Source organism: Monodelphis domestica, chromosome 8 (genome assembly GCF_027887165.1).
Source record: "Monodelphis domestica isolate mMonDom1 chromosome 8, mMonDom1.pri, whole genome shotgun sequence".
Taxonomy (NCBI): Eukaryota; Metazoa; Chordata; class Mammalia; order Didelphimorphia; family Didelphidae; genus Monodelphis; species Monodelphis domestica.
The window spans coordinates 139,375,331-139,391,954 of NC_077234.1; the positions used below are offsets into that span (position 1 = coordinate 139,375,331).

Consider the following 16,624-nt stretch of genomic DNA (forward strand, 5'->3'; position numbering starts at 1 on the left):
TTTCACCATATCTTGCTTCTCTGTTTGCAAGAAAAAGAGGAGAAAACTCTCAAATATTTACATCCAACAATCAGGATATTTCTAAAGAAAATGTTATATTAATATGATGAAACAGTACTATAAACACAAGAAATAAAGTATATATGTTTGTTTTATGGAGAAAGGAAAGAAGAAGAGGCAGAAAAATGAAATATGGAGAAGTAAAATAAGAAAGGAAAAGAATTTAGAGTGAAAACTGTGAGAAATTTTTACAAGCTTGGGAGGGCATGTAACATTTACTTTGTTTATCTTCTGTTAATTTATTTAGTTCTGCCTTGTTAAAGCTTAAATGTTCATGTTAAGAATTTTTCCCTTTTATGTATGTTTATTGTTTAATAGTTATTAAGTTTATATTAAAGTAATTAAAATTTTAACATACAATAAGAATTTTCATTGGATCTCTAATTTATGATGTTATGTTGTAGGCCCTCCTACATCAATTTGATGCCATCTAAAAGGGATTAAATACTGCCCTTAATCTAATAATTTATTGCCTCCTGTCTTCATAGACACCCTTCATTCTCCTCCTCTTCTTAGAAAGTATTTAAATGATTTCTAATTTTCATAACAATCAATATTTAATGTTGTCAAGGAAAAATTTCCATTTAGACCTCTGGTGACACAGTAGATAGAGTGCTGGGCCTGAATTCAGTAAAACTCAATATCCAATTTGGATTAAGACACTTCTGATCAACCCATGGCAAGTCACTTAAACTGTTTGTCTCAGTTTCCATAATTGTAAAATGGAGATAAAGAAAGTACCCACTCCATAGGACTGTTGTGAGGATCAAATGAGATCATATTTTTTTCAAAATAAAAAACATTTAGTGCTTAGCACCTACTGTATCTGACACATAATACAAGCTATATAAATGTATATTCCTTTCTATTTCTCTATAGGATTAACCAGTACTGATAATAGCTCTATTATCTTTATTTTTATTATTCAATAACAGTAATAATAACATAAAAATATGTAAAATTAAAAAATCAATTTTTTACTTATCTACTTCATTGTCTTAAAAACTTAAGTATTTGTGGGATCTTTTTTTTTTACTTTAGAAGACTCATGGGCTTAAATATTCCTTAGTGAGTGATCATTTATGAAATTTTGTTTTCTTCAAGGATATAAAATATTTTAGATATATATGTTCACATGTATCTATACATACATATAGAAAATTTTATGTACATCCAATAATTGATTTTAGAATTTAATTAAGGTCTATCATTTAATTTGATGTGTTTACATGGAACTGAATCTTTACATTAATATACTAAATTAAAAGTTGTCATTTAACAGAGGTATAAAAAATAATAACTTTTTAATGTTTTATTTAAATATCAAAATATTTCAAAAATACAAATAATAAAATTAACATTTTCAACATTCTACCTGGATATCTCAATAGCATACTTATTTTCATGAAATTACCAGTATTGATGGATATTCATTTCTAGAGGAAAAAAAAGAAAAATATCCCATTTTCTTGTATATGTAAAATCTCTTCCTTAAAAATGTCAATTTTTTTCTATAGCAAATAAATAGAATATGTCCTAAAAAACTTTACAGTCTTAATTTTTATATTGTCTGTCATAGCTCTATAAAGCATCATCAAAAAGATTTTCCATTGAATATAGCTTACAAAATTGACCAATTAGGCCATTAACTTAACAGTGAAGTAATTGTTTTAATCTCTGTGCTATAGTGAATTCTCAGTAAAACTATTATTGGATATGCTAATAAAATAAAAATGATTCAGAAACTTGAGGTTCTACAGAAACATGTTGGGCAAAGGAAACATTGAACCAAAAGGATTGATTTAATAAAAGCATCAACAATTAAAATGCTATAAAAGCATGAGAACTTCCATTATGATGTATATTTTGACATTTTCTGAGGTGATGTGATATCCACATTAAAGTGGCACAATAGTCTCTATTTATCAACTAGCTATTTTCATTTTCTAAGCCCTTCTATAAGCATGTGAGAGAACAAATATTATGTGGATAATTCAGTATTAGGAACATATGGGACAGATCTCAATGAAACAAAGTTCAGTAAAAAGTGAGAAATTATATTGTAAATTTGGTCAGTGAGAATGATTAGAGATAAATGAGAGTTTGGCCCAATAAAGTTTGCTTGATTTGTGAACTTCACACTGCACACCCTAAATTTTGCTTGATTCAGAAAGCTTGTTTGGAGAGGAAGTGTGGCACAATGAAAATTTATAAGGAATTTCTTTTCATTAATGGCTTTCTTGAAGGGAATGTCTAGTAATGGAGTCTCCAGTTAAAAAGGCATAGAGATCTTAGTTACTTTTTTTTAATTCCAAATTCCTTTCCAAAATAATTGAATCATTTCACAGCTATGACAACAATGTATTCATATGCCTACCATTCCACAATCCCTGCAACATTGATGATTGCTATATATTTAGTCATTTTTTCCTATGGACAGAGTGGAAGCTAAAATTTCAGGAAGGGGGCATCTAGGTGGCTCAATATATTGAGAGCCAAGACTAGATACAGGAGATCCTGGTTCAAATCTGGCCTCAGACACTTGTAGCTGTGTCACCCTGGGAAAGTCATCTACCCCTCCCCCCCTTTGCCTAAACCTTACTGCTCTTCTGCTTTGGAACCAATATGCAGTATTGATTCAAAGATAGCAAGGTAAAGGTTTGAAAAAAACACAGGATAATCTTGATTTACAATTTTTGTGTCATTAGTGATTTGCACCATTACTTTGCCTTTCTTTTGAGAACTATATCTTCATATCCTTTGATGTTTGTATTGGGAATGTCTATATCTTGATATATAAACATAATGTATAAATAATAATAATACACCATTATCCTAAACTACACTACACTACAATATAATAAAACATAACATTTTATAATATGATGTAAAATAATATCATGATATGATATGAACTTCAGATGCCAAATTCTTATCAGAGAAGTTGAATAAAAATGTTTTATTCACTCAGATACTTTTTTTGTTATCCTAGATATAATAATATCTACAGAAGCTTTCCATTTCAAGTCAGCAAAGTTATCTTTTGTAATTACCTCTGTTTCTTATTTGTTAAGGACAGATCTCTTATATTAGCTTTGAGAGGTAAACAAACCATTTCTCTCCATTTTTTTTTAACTTGATATTTGATTTTTGAGGTCATGTATACATCTAGAATGTGTAGGGAAGTGTAATGTAATGTACTTGTAAAAGGCTAATTTATTCCTGATTGTTCTCCAGTTTTCCTAGCTTTTTCTTTTATCAAATAAGTTTTGACCTGAATCGATTAATGTTTTCCACTTATCTGATACTGAGTCATTGAATTCTATTGTTTCTAATTCTTCCTTGTCTACTTTGTTGCATTGATTTATTTTCCATTTATGAACAATATCGGATGTTTTTAATGACTGCTGCTTTATTATATAGTTTGAGATTTGAAATTGTTGTTGTCTTCATCTATACTTTTTTCTTCATTTCTGTTAATATTCTATATTTCTATTTTTCCACATAAATTTGTTATGTTTTCAAGTTCAATAAATTATTGCCTTGGCAATTCAATATTTTTATAATGAAATATGAAACAATTTTGGTAGGATTATAATTTTATCATATTGACATGACCCTGATATGAGCATTGAATATTTCTCTGGTTATATATGATCCTATTTTATACTTTATAAAAGAATCTACAAAAGGCTTTTGGGTACTTTGGTAAGTTGATCTCCATATATTTTATTATTTGGAATAGGATTTCCCTTTCCATTTCTTCTTCTTTGAATTTTCTTATTCTCATGTAGAAATGCTGTTGATTTTTAAAAATTCATTTTTTTGGTCTGCAATATTATTAAACTATTTTCTCATTATCATGAATTCTCCAGGTACAATATCAAATGGGGAATATCCAAATGAATAATGGAACATTAAAGTAATGGAATAATATCATACACCAAGAAACTATGAATATGAATTTAGAGAAAAATATTTAGATACATGAAATGATGCACAGAAGAGAAAGCAGAATTGGAAGAATATACAAAATAAATAGAATAGTATATGGGCAAAAGAGCACTAGCATATTTAATAGTAAAGACTGTGATTTTAGATCAAAGAACAATGTTTTCAGAGAACAAAGGAGAAAAGATACCTCACTCTCTTTGCAAATATGGAGGACTGTGTGTATGAATCACTCTGTGGCCTGCCTGATCCAAATGATCTATTATTTTGATAAATTATAATTTTCTCCTTCTCCTACATTGATTTTATTCATTATAAGGAAATTATAATGTTAAAAAGATATGAGTAAAAATTTTAAAATAAGGTAATGCATATCATATGTAGGTATGAAACATTTGTTACTTGATTTTTCTTGTCAAGATAATAAAGCATAAGAATGATCAAAGGAATAATCCAAATCAAGTTGGGCAAGCCATAGTATGTAGACCTAAATATATGATTAAAAAGTTTCAGAAATTGTAGTTGAGGAGTACTGTGCCAAATAAAATCATAGATGCTTTTTGACTTTTGGAGGCAGGATATAATTTTATATTTTTCAGGATATAATTTTAAAAATTAAACTGAAAAGGTATTTTTGATAACATTTTAAAAATTATGCTGCCAGATAGAAGATTCAGTCATAAAAACACATCTGATTGACAAAGCTTGTTCAGAGAAGAATATGAAAGAAAGTCAATCTCTGAAAATAAAGGATTATAATAAAAGAGACGATTTATAGCAACCCAAATGATAGCACTGAAAGTGTTTTTAAGACTAAAATTTACTCAAAAAACTACATTTTAAGATATATACAAACTACCTTCTATTTAGAATTATTGTAATTTTAAAAGAGGATTCCAGAAAAAGAACTCTATGTAAAAACTCAATAGATATATTCTAGTTTTACTTCTTCTTAAGTATGCTTTTTCATCACACTTTGATGTTTATTTATCAGTTTTAATTGCTTCTCAGGTGACCCCCCCAACCCCTATTTCCTCATATCATTTAAAGCTACCATTGTAGTCTGGAGCTTGAGGCTGCTGACTAATTCCTGAATTAGAGTTTATGGCATATACCTGAGAAACTGTTAGTAGCAAAATCAAGATTAATTTGTTTGCATCAAGCAGGCATGAGCCCAAAGAGACTTTGCAGTAAATCTGTTAAGTAAGATAAAGTTCCAATAACAAGTAGGCTGTTGTGTAGGAGAGTTAGTATTTCTTTCTCTCTTGCATCTACCCTTAGCTAAACATGTCCATAATTGGAAGCAGAAGAAAATATTTTCTTTTATTTATGCCCCCCCTCCCAATGATCAACACTTTCCTGTCTTTAATGTTTCTTACCTTACCTTCTTCCGGTTGGTTCAGTTCTCATTTATTGTGTATATTGCTCCTCCATCACTCCTCCTGAAAGTCATTTTTGAGAATTCCCATGCCAAAGGTAGATCATCAGTTAAAAGGGAGAGACTAAATATTTTAAGACCACTAATTTTTTTTTTTAAAGGCTGCTCAGAGTTTATTAGTTTCTGTTGAGTAACAAAGTAAACAAAGTTACTGAGGCTGCTGGAAAGCACATAGGTGATTTGGATAGTAAAAAAAAAAAAGTAACAAGTGTGGTTGCTTTTGTTTTTTGGTGTTTTGCTTTTGTTTTCTTTAAAAAACACACACACACACACACAGCACAACTACTTCTATGCTTAAGCAGCCAATCTAATCTAAAGGAAAAGGTGGGAGAGGAAAAGGGAAGGGAAGGGAAGGGAAGGGAAGGGAAGGGAAGGGAAGGGAAGGGAAGGGAAGGGAAGGGAAGGGAAGGGAAGGGAAGGGAAGGGAAAGGGAGGGGAAATGGGCTCTGATGCCTAGCGCACTTCAGAAGCGGTGGGGAGCAGCAGGAAGGTGCTGCTGCTCATGCAGAAGGCCCGGTGGTGGTTTTGCTGGGCTCGCTGACATGCCGCTTCCTCATGACTTCCTGAGCCAGGTCACAGGTGATCGTGCCATGAGCAACCTGGAAAGTTCCTGAGTTCTCTGGGGATTCCAATACAGTTGTCATGAATGGATGACTTGACTTCCCGAAGAAGAAGCTTGCCCACCAGTGGCCTGGGTCTGATTTGGGAAGACCAGGATGGTGGGGGATCACTTCCCCAGAGTACTCAGCACTTCCACAGGAGCTGTTGCTGGAAGTGGAACCCAGACGCCTTCGGTAGTAGTCATGGGTTGCTACAAGTGAACCGCTGGACAGGATTGCTGCCATGTTGCTTGTTCTTCTTGAGATGATGTAAATCTTAGTGGCGGCTCCCGAGCAGCCCCTGTCAAGCAGTGGGCTGCGGCGGACGATCACTGGTGACTTGGCTCGGGAGAACGGGGCGCTAGGCCACAGAGCCCATTTGTAAAGGAGATCACGGGAGGATACTCCACGGCAACGGAAAATGCGAGAGTTCTTTGGGTTTTCAAGACCACTAATTTTTTAACATTATGTGATCCAATATAAATTTTTCATCTCTTTGTAAAATGCTAATGAATCAACTTTTTTAAAATTATGTGTCACTCATTTCAGAATCTTTAAGTTCCATGTGGAGATATGTTAAATGATTCTAATTTATCTCAGCTGACAAATCATCTGTCAATAAGTCCTTCACTCAGCTGCCAAAATAATCTTCTTTCAGTGCAGGTCTAACAATGTTAGCCCCTTCAATTCAATAAACTCATCATTGTATGTATACAAGGGTATTCAGATATTAAGAGCTAAGATTTACATGGTGCTTTAAAGTTGCCTGTATACTTATGAATGTTATCTCATTTTTCCTTTCCACTCTCTAAAAGAGACATCCTATTATTATTCTCATTTTAGAGTTATAGAAATTAAGGCTAAGTAAGTGATTTTTGTAGATAGATTTGCATTCAATTCTTCTTGACTCAAAATGTAGTTATCTGTCCATTGGACCATCTAGCTAACTAAATCAGATATTTTATGCATATCTGAATATATAGATTCATGTATATACTACATGCATATGTATATAACTATGTAACAGATAACTGGGTATAAATGTTGCTATTGATATGGAAGCCATGAAACATTCTGAGTTCCCAGTTAGTTTCCAAAGTACTTTTTGGGTTAGCTAAATTCAATTTTTATACTAAATGATGAGGAACCATACATTCATTGATATTGTCAAAACATAATTACTACGGAAACAAATAGCAAACTAATAGGGAACAATCTTATACTTATTTGTATACAGTTGCTTAATTAAAGCTAACATCCATTTCACTTGGTCCCTCCTTTCCCCAAAGCTGAGAAACCACGTTTTTCAGGACTCTTACATTGATATGGAGACATTAAAAATAAGTTGACACAGAGATAAATAGTTATTAAGTGATATGAAAGTCTCAGTTAAAGTACAGGCTAAAATTGAGGTATTCTTAAAAGAAAGGATGTAAAGGATTAACATTTAAGAGGTTGGAAAAGTCTTTAAGAGGTTCGATTTTAGCTCAAATTTTAAAAAAGCCTGGGAAGCTAGGACAGAATAACAAAGAAAGAAAGCATTCCAGGAATGGAAGACAGTTAATGAAAAGCATGTAAATGGAGTGTCCTGTCCAAAGAACAGGAGAGTAAAGTATAAGAAGACTCAAAAGGTAGGAAGGGCTTTAATAATAATGTTAGGCATATGTTCTATGTATTATTAATATTATATATATATATATATATAGGGCTTTAACCCCTAAGAATTATTTATATTTGATCCTACAGGTAATAGAAAGCCACTGGGATTTAATGACTACTGGAGGTCCATGATTAGAACTGAGTTTTAGGAAGATAATTTTGTCAGTTGGTATACTGGGGAAATACGTGAACACTAATAAGGCTACTTTAGTAGACCAAGTATGATGTGAAGAAGGTCTAGTCTATGAAGATCACAGTGTAAGTAGAGAAAAGGGGGCATAAAAAGGTGATGTGTAATGGTAGAATCTATAATACGGGGCAACAGAACAGATATGTAGCTTGAGAAAGATTGAGGAGTAGGAGTGTAGCCAAGGAGGTGGAATGAAGTCAACATTTTAATGAACTTTCCCAACCTACCCTTCTGGATAAATTCTATAGAATAGTGTTGAAAGTTTTCAAGTTCGGATACCCAAACTGCACCTTCAGGCTGTCTATGAGACCCTTCTTTACCCCAGATTGCTGAGGGAGGAAGTTCTTGCTTTGGAAGGCTAAACAGAGGGGTGGAGCATGCAAAAAAAAAATGTCCTCAGGCACTGGGAAGAGTGGGAATAAAGCAGCTCTCCCAGTGCCAGTTCTGCCCACTTGCCAATATTTCACCAATTCTGATTTAGTATACCTTAAACTGAATTCTGATCAGAATAATCAACAAAAAGGTACAAATGAGCCTTATCCAGTTCTGGGCATGTTAGAAGAAAAAGAGAGGTCTTTGGACTCTTAAGGTAGAGGAAAACCTGGAATGCAGCAAGCAGGGCTGAGATGGGGATGGCTATATTCTTTAGACTCTAAAGTATGCCTCTTAAGTTTAGAGGTACATAGAGGTATGTAGCAGCAGCAGCAGCAGCAGGAAAAGCACCCCAGTGTCCATTTTTTGAGGAAGATGAACCCCTAGAAAGGAAGAAATTCCAGCGGAACCCAGCAGCTAGTACCACAAGTAGGAGCAGGAGTCATTTGGCAGTTCCATTGCCCATTGTCCAGATGCAAGTCTCAGTCATAGTGTTAGAGTGATTGCAGTGGAGCTGGAGTTACATGATGGGTGCTTAAATAGCAGAGTAAAGGATGTTGTGCTGCTTCAACCCCCCACCCCAACACACACACATACACACAAAGAAAAAAAAAAGAGAGAAGAGCAGGAGGGATATATCTCACTGGGGTGAGAAGGAAAAGTAGCTCAGAGAATATAGCCGCAATTGCATCCTTCCCCCTCTTCCAGACTCCCTGCACCTCCCTTCCCTCTGCACATACTCCCTCCTCAGAGAGGTGCCCTCAGGTTACCTCCTCTCTTTTTCCCTCTCCCATCTGGGACAGCTGCAAAAGGGGGGGGGTATCTTCTCATACCACCAGGCCGGCCACAACCTCTAAAAGATCTCCACTTTCTGCCTTCCTTTCCACCCAACTGTCAGTCTAAGGGGTCGCCCCAACCCACAAAGGTTAACTGTGTTCCTTCTGCCCCTGCTCCCATTCCCATTTGGGTCACAGCCCAATAAGCAACTGAGGTGAGGCTGCATAGGCACAGGAGGTGGCTTGGGGGTGGTTGGGAGCCTGGCCCTGACCTCCCACTCAGGGAGGGAGAGACACTTCTGCAGTGGGAAGGGTCAGGCACAGCACAGTTTTGGGCAGGGAGGGCCCCAGCATGAGGTCCCTAAAGGATTCTAAAAGGACATCTTAAACTAAAACCCAGGAACAATCCAAAATACTTTTTCACATTTCCTAGAGCAAAGAAACAGCAAAGTGGGAACCAGCCCATTCAATGAGACAACAAGGGAACTGGCTGCACAAGAAGTGCAATCTAACTGGAAAAAATAGCTACAGGCTTCCCCATAGCAAGACAACATGCATTACCTTTTCACCATGAGCTATCTGCTAAAGCAAGGAGGTTCTCCCTTTTGCTTCCCCTTTCTCCATCTCTCCCTCCTTTCTTCACTTTATCTCTCTATATGTCCCCATTTTTTCTTCTCATTTTTTCCAGCCCACCCCCCACCTTTTCTTTCTCACTATTGAGATCTTCCTCTTCTCTCTATTTTCCTGTCCTCTCTTTCTCCATCTCTCACTCTTTCTTCCTCCATGGTCCACTTGCACCCTTTACTTCCTCTTTCCCAATCTCTTTCCCTTTCCCTCTGTCTCATTCTCCTTTCCTGCTCTCTGTTCTGCTACAGTTCCTCTTCCTCTTCCTCCCTCTTTTTCTTTTCCCACTTTCTCAGAGAGAAATTTGATGATATGTGTCCATACCATCTCTGCACAATATGAGGGAAAAAAAAACCCAACAACACTTCAGTTTAAATTGGGTAATTAATGAAATTATATTGTAGAGCAGAATCCATTCTGAAGTTATTACAGTTCCATTATCTACATCTCTTCCTTTATCTTTCCTTTACTTTTATCTAGATGTAGTCTATTGTTTTCTACCTGTTTAAGTAGGTTAAAATAATATATTTCAAAATGAAAATGTAATAATAAAATGAAAATAAATAAAATTTAGACTGCCCATTTTTTGACAAATAGTCAAAGATGATAATCTTTTAAATCTCTTGGATATTTATTGTAGAATACAGTGAAATATGAGACACTAGTATAAAATTAAGGAGGGATTTAAGGACAATAAGCCTCATTTATGGACAATTGTATTCCATGTGGCCAGAGCAGTTTGGGAGAGCACAGGCTGATATGACTGATGTGATAAACAATTGCTTTCTGACCCATTGTGCTAAGATTTGTTCAAGAAAATAGTCAAGTCCAAGCTGGTCCCAACCTATGACTAGAGCCATGTTTTTAAAAATAGCATTAAAAACAGGAGTGCTCCAAAGGTTGAATGACCACAATGTTGTGAATTCAATCTACTTTTGAAACACAAACTCTTCTCCAGGAAAAAAAAGCGGGGAGGGGAATGTTGTAAAATTGTTCTCTTTAATAGATTTACTTGAGAGAAGATTAAAAGTAATGCTGTCTATTAAGTAACTGACCCATTATATTCTATTGCCCTACACCAATGAAGAGACTTTTTTTTTTTGCAATATATACTGTGATAAATGAAATTTTTTTAGAGAAAAAGTAACACAGGAAGTAATTTTTAAAATTAAGTGTTCTCCTTGTAAGTAGAATTGCTATCTTACAACAAATACATACTAAGCGCCTTCTATTTGCCCAAGACTGTTGTAGGCAATAAGAAAATTACAAAGTTTAAATATATGTGAAAGACATCTCCAGCCTCAATTTCCACAATTAAAGTCTTGATCTTCAGCTCAGGATGATGACCCTAATGTTTTTATTTCTTACAGCTAGTCCCTTCCCTATTGGAGTTACAGAACATTCAACATATCTAGTAAAAACCCCCTTTATTCACATAGAAACTTTGCTATTAAATCCATTACCACAATAACATTTTGGGGGGTTCCAATTTTTTTAAGTTCAATCTTTCACAAATTGAAAAATTATCATACTACATAGATTGTCAGTTCAATTTAACATTTTGGCATTTAGAGTGGAACTCAGTACATGTTTGCAAGGGCATGACTGTGTAATTCAGCAGAAATCATATAGTGCAGACTTCTATGTTCAAGCAAGTTATTTCATTACCAAATTTCATGGATCTGCAACTACAAATTTTTGTGGATTTTTTATTTTTTCATTTTTTATTGTATTTTTTTTTAATTTTTATTTGGTCATTTCCAAACATTATTCATTGGAAACAAAGATAATTTTCTTTTCTTTCCTCCCCTCCCTCCCACCACCTCTCCCATAGCCCACCCGCAATTCCACTAAGTATCACATGTGTTCTTGATTCAAACCCATTTCCATGTTGTTGGTATTTTCATTAGAGTGTTCATTCAGAGTCTCTCCTCAGTCATATCCCTTCCACCCCTGTAGTCAAGCAGTTGCTTTTCATCGGTGTTTTTACTACCACAGTTTATCTTCTGCTTGTGGATAGTGTTTTTTTAGATCCCTGCAGATTGTTCAGGGACTTTTGTGGATTTTTTAATTATATTTTTTTCACCACCTCTTGGCTTTAGAATTAGAAGACATGAAGATGCTTTTAAAAGCAAGGCCATAATGGTGGAGATGGGATCTGGAGATAAGTTCTGGATGGACTTTTAGGGCTTTCTACTTTCTCTCTCCATGAAGACATGGAAGAGATGTGAAGTATAGGAAACAGGAGAATGACAAAGACAAACATTATGTATCTTGGTCTATGTTACGAAGTGACTATTCCAAAATTTCTCTTTTATATTCAAGTTATCTATACACCATCACCTGTCACTTCTTTCTCATTAAAAAAGGAAGTTCTTGCCAACAAAGAACTTGAGATTTTCAAATGTTTTAACATCAGAAACTGATAAGATTTTATCAGTTGGAAAAACATTAAAGAAGATAAATTAATATTTTTACCAGCGACACCCAAAGGAGCAAGGAAATATTTTATATGCTTTGTCGGTAAAATCTTCCATAAGTACATCTGCTCTATTAGAACATGAGGACATTAAAAGCCGAAATTTTCTTACCTTTTTATATGTTATTCAGAGCACTTAACATAGTGTTTTTACATATAACAGATTTATTCATTAATTATTCAAATTTTATTTGACACTGGGAAATTTCGGGCAACCTATCATAATTTACCTCTTTTCCCCAATTCTAGAAATTAAAATCTATCTTCACATGTCCTGTTTATCTTTTTTTATAGTTTCTGAAAAAAAGATGTGATCCTCCTTTCTAGGATCATTGGTTCTTACCATATATTCAAATAGCTTGCCCCTTCAATCAAGAGATACAGTGTTCATTTCCTTTCTGAACTCTAATTTGGAATCACTGTTGGTCATCTCCAATTGGAAATACTATCAGAATTTCAAACTCATTAGTACCAAACAACTATTTTCATATTCATTATATCCACTCCTGCAAATTTCCTTGGGTCTCTTTTAGAGACCTAATCATTCAGGCTTGAATGAATCTTTGACTTTTCCTTTTACATCATTCCTAATATTCATTCAGTTGTTAAGTCTTATTGATTCTACCTCAATAATATGTCTCTCAAGCAATCTCTTCACCCAACTTCCAAGAGCATTATCTTAATTCAGGCTCTCTTAACAATTTTCCAAATTACTTAGAGTTGTTGCCTAATTGGTTGTCCTAATTTTATAGTTTCTCCTTTTTTTATCATTGTTCAGTGGCCAAATAATCTTTCTGACATCAAACCAAGTCAAACTATTGATGAAAAACATGTTTCTCCTTTTTGTCTCTATAAATATATATAAAAGGATTTAGTTTAGCTCTATCCTCCCTTTCCAAACTTACCTCTTAGAGTTTTTACTTTCATAAATTTTGTTCCAAAATGTTCAGCTACAGAATGTTTTTCCCCCAAATAATTAAACTAGAAAGCTTCACATAAAATCCTTGTATCTTTGCAGTATTGTGTATATGCAAACATTTAAAAAATTGTATCAATTTTGTCCTTGTCTCTCTAATACCTAGGGAAGTCCCTTGTATATAGTAGTCTTTATGAATACTTGAGATGAATCTCAAAACTGTGTCTCAATTGGCACTAGACCAAGCAAAGGAAGAGCAAATTCTCGAAGTACCTTTATCCTTCTTGTGTTTCTCTTCATTGCAATGTCTATGTGGGCCCAAGGGGACTCTCTTCAATCATGCTGGGCTACATAGTGGCTTATCTCTTGGGTTTCTCTGACATGCTGAGGAATTACCATGTTGTATAGCAGTGGTTGTGCATGCTCTGGGCATTGTGGACTTTTTCTCTCTTCATAATTTTCTCTTATCTTCAGTATAAGGATTATAAGAACTTCAGAAAATCAGTCCAGCAGAGTTTTATGCTTCTGTGGTTACTGTTTCTTATGTCATGTAAACAGGCTACTCAGCTGATTAGAGCTAATGATACTTCCTATCTGCTTCTAAACAGGCTGTGTGTAGATGTGCCTATCTTTGAGAATGGCTTTGGGAAGTTGAATATTTAATTTAATTATCAGTAGTAAACCCAGAGACTAATAGTTTTGCTTTTTTAAAGTTCAATAAATATTTTAGCCTTTAGGAATTTTTATTGTCTTTAGCAAACTGTCTTGCATGCAAAGAGTATCGGGAAGTAGAATATGGTGTCCTTTGTAAATTAACAGAATCTGTTAATAAGATACAAAAATAAGAAGAATCTGAAAGAAAAAGCCTTGATATATATTAGGACAAATAATGCAGTTGTGACCGAATATAAGCCTGGAATAATAAAAAGAATATGTAAATATTTATAGAATTATACATAAAAACATATTAATGCAATTATACTGACATGTCATCATGCATATAAGCCTAGAGATATATAAGTGATTATGTATATATCCACATATGTATGCATACACAACACCATAAATGATATAAAAAGCATGTATGCATACATTCACATATGTAAATATATACATATATACATGCATATATATAGGCATGCATGGTTCACACATGCATTTATTTTTACATATAATTCCTTAGATATGTGAATTTCAAGCTGGAAATGACCTTAAAAGATCAACTAATTCAATAGCCTTTTTTAGAGAAGGAAGCTGAATCTTGGAGTTATTCAGTGATTTGATTGAAGTCAAGCCTGTTATATGACCTATTTATACCAACAGGTATAAACACATCTAAAACTTACAATGCTATTGCATTATACCAGGGAAAATGTGGTTTATTAGAAAGAACATTAAGAGGCAACTTGGGAAGCTTGAATACTTATGTGTACTTTTTAGTATTTCTAATTTTAGCAAGTCACTTGACTCCTCTCTTGTACCCTCCAAACTAGCTATTTGTGATTTGCAGGGCAGGGGACAGTTGAGTGATTAGAGTACAAAAAAAAAAGATGGCACTGCCACCTCTGCAAGAAAATTGCCAACTATTTAGAAGAATCAGGACAGAGGACACATAGACGGCTCAGTGGATTGAGTGCCAGGACCAAAATTGGGTGGTCCCAGGTTCCAATATGGCTTCAGACACTTCCTAGCTGTGTGACACTGGGAAAGTCACTGAATTCCCAATGCCCAGCTTTTACCACCCTCCTGTCTTAGAACCAATACACAATATTGATTCTAATATATAAAGTAAGCTTTTTTTTAAAGGAATAAAAAGAAAGGCAAAGGCATAGACACCTAACAATAAATAATAATATAATTAAATAACAACATAAAGAATGAACAGAAAGAATGAAAAAAAGGTGATTAGATGGTTAAATAATGGGATAAAACCATAACTTCTAAATGATATAAATGTTGTTTAAAATTGCAGTGGTCAGGGAAAGATTTCCTTTCCCACAAATGGCCAACAAAATTACCCCCCCCTTTTCACAAAGTTCTGTACTTTTAATATAATCAAAGTGATAGATGATCATAAAGAATTGCAAATTTAAACTTTAATTATTCCACTTTTATGAAGTTAGAAACAAGGAAGGAAGGAAGGAAGGAAGGAAGGAAGGAAGGAAGGAAGGAAGGAAGGAAGGAAGGAAGGAAGGAGAAGGAAGGAAGAACATAGACCTATGATTTGATCCATATAAGGAATTACTGGGTGGCTAAGTAATACATTGCATAGAGTGCCAAAGCTAAAGTTTAAATCTGACATTAGACACTAACTGTGTGACCCTGGACATGTCACAACTTCTATTTGCCTCAGTTTCTTCATTTATGAAATGAGGAAGAAGAAATGGCACACCTTTCCTCGATCCTGTATCTGCCATGAAAATCCCAAATGGACTCACCAAGAGTTGAACGAGACTAAAATCAACCAAAGAACAACAATAAGGAACTTTCGGGATGGTAGCATCATATACTGGTCATACATATGAGACCTATAATCAATCTTAAACTTTGCACACTGAAAAGTTGTTTGTTTTAATCATGATCATAAAGCCACCATACATTAAACATAATACCTGTATATGAGCTTTGTTTCTCCAAGTCTTCTACTCTACTTCCACTAAATCATGTATACAATTAGTAATTAGGCACTAGTTAAAATATTGTATCATGAAAATCTTTTTGTAACAAATTTTGAATGATCCCTTAAAAGATAGTCAGAAAGGTATAGAGATGAGATAATCAGAAAATTTTGACCTGTCCAAAATTGCATTAACAAAAAACATATAATCTAGATCTGCTCATTGTCTTTCCTCTAAACCCTATTGCATTCTTTGCCTTCTTTCCTTCTTTCATATCTAACTGCAGAACTATAAAAAAATAAGAACTTGGATTAAATAAAGACTAAGTACACCTTTTCTCCCATCTTTTTTCTCCCATAATGATTAAAGAAAACTTGAAAAAAATCAAATCTCTTAGAGATGAAACTACATTTCATATGAAGTCAGCAAGCATTTAATAAGGATTTACTATGTACCAGAACCTGGGCAAAATATGAGGTATATTTATTCCATAGGATAACTATGTCTACCATATATATAGGCAAAAAATACAGGCATTCAAACATAGGCATTATAAATATGTACTCATGTACATGTATTTATATATATATATGTACATATATATTATGTTGAAGGGAAGAAACAAAAATAAAAGGAAAGCACGACATTAGTAGTGACTAATATTCATTAATTCACAAATTAATACCCTATGTAGAGTTAAAGAGTAAGTTATTTTTAAATTTTAAATAAAATTCATTTTATGTTTTAAAGGCAAAGTACTATTTTTCTAATTAGTTTCTATCTCCAGAAAAAAGAAAAGATGACTCCTCTTATTTGGCAACAGAAAATAATAGAAAAACTAATGTATCTTCAATCTCACAAAGGGAACTCAAAGGTCTCTTTAACCTCTGTAAATTCTAAGAATCTATGATTTCCTTTTCACTTTCCTCCAGAGTACTTGTT

At 34.0% G+C, this 16,624-nt stretch overlaps 1 protein-coding gene across 1 annotated transcript; it reads right to left on the bottom strand.

The window, feature by feature from the left end:
* Nucleotides 1–5,535: 5,535 nt before the first annotated feature.
* Nucleotides 5,536–6,486, bottom strand: LOC100011569 (pancreatic progenitor cell differentiation and proliferation factor-like). Its single transcript, XM_016425007.2, has one exon. The coding sequence runs from the start codon at nt 6,292–6,294 to the stop codon at nt 5,950–5,952; it is 345 nt and encodes a 114-aa protein (XP_016280493.2). The 5' UTR covers nt 6,295–6,486; the 3' UTR covers nt 5,536–5,949.
* Between the last annotated feature and the right edge of the window lie 10,138 nt (nt 6,487–16,624).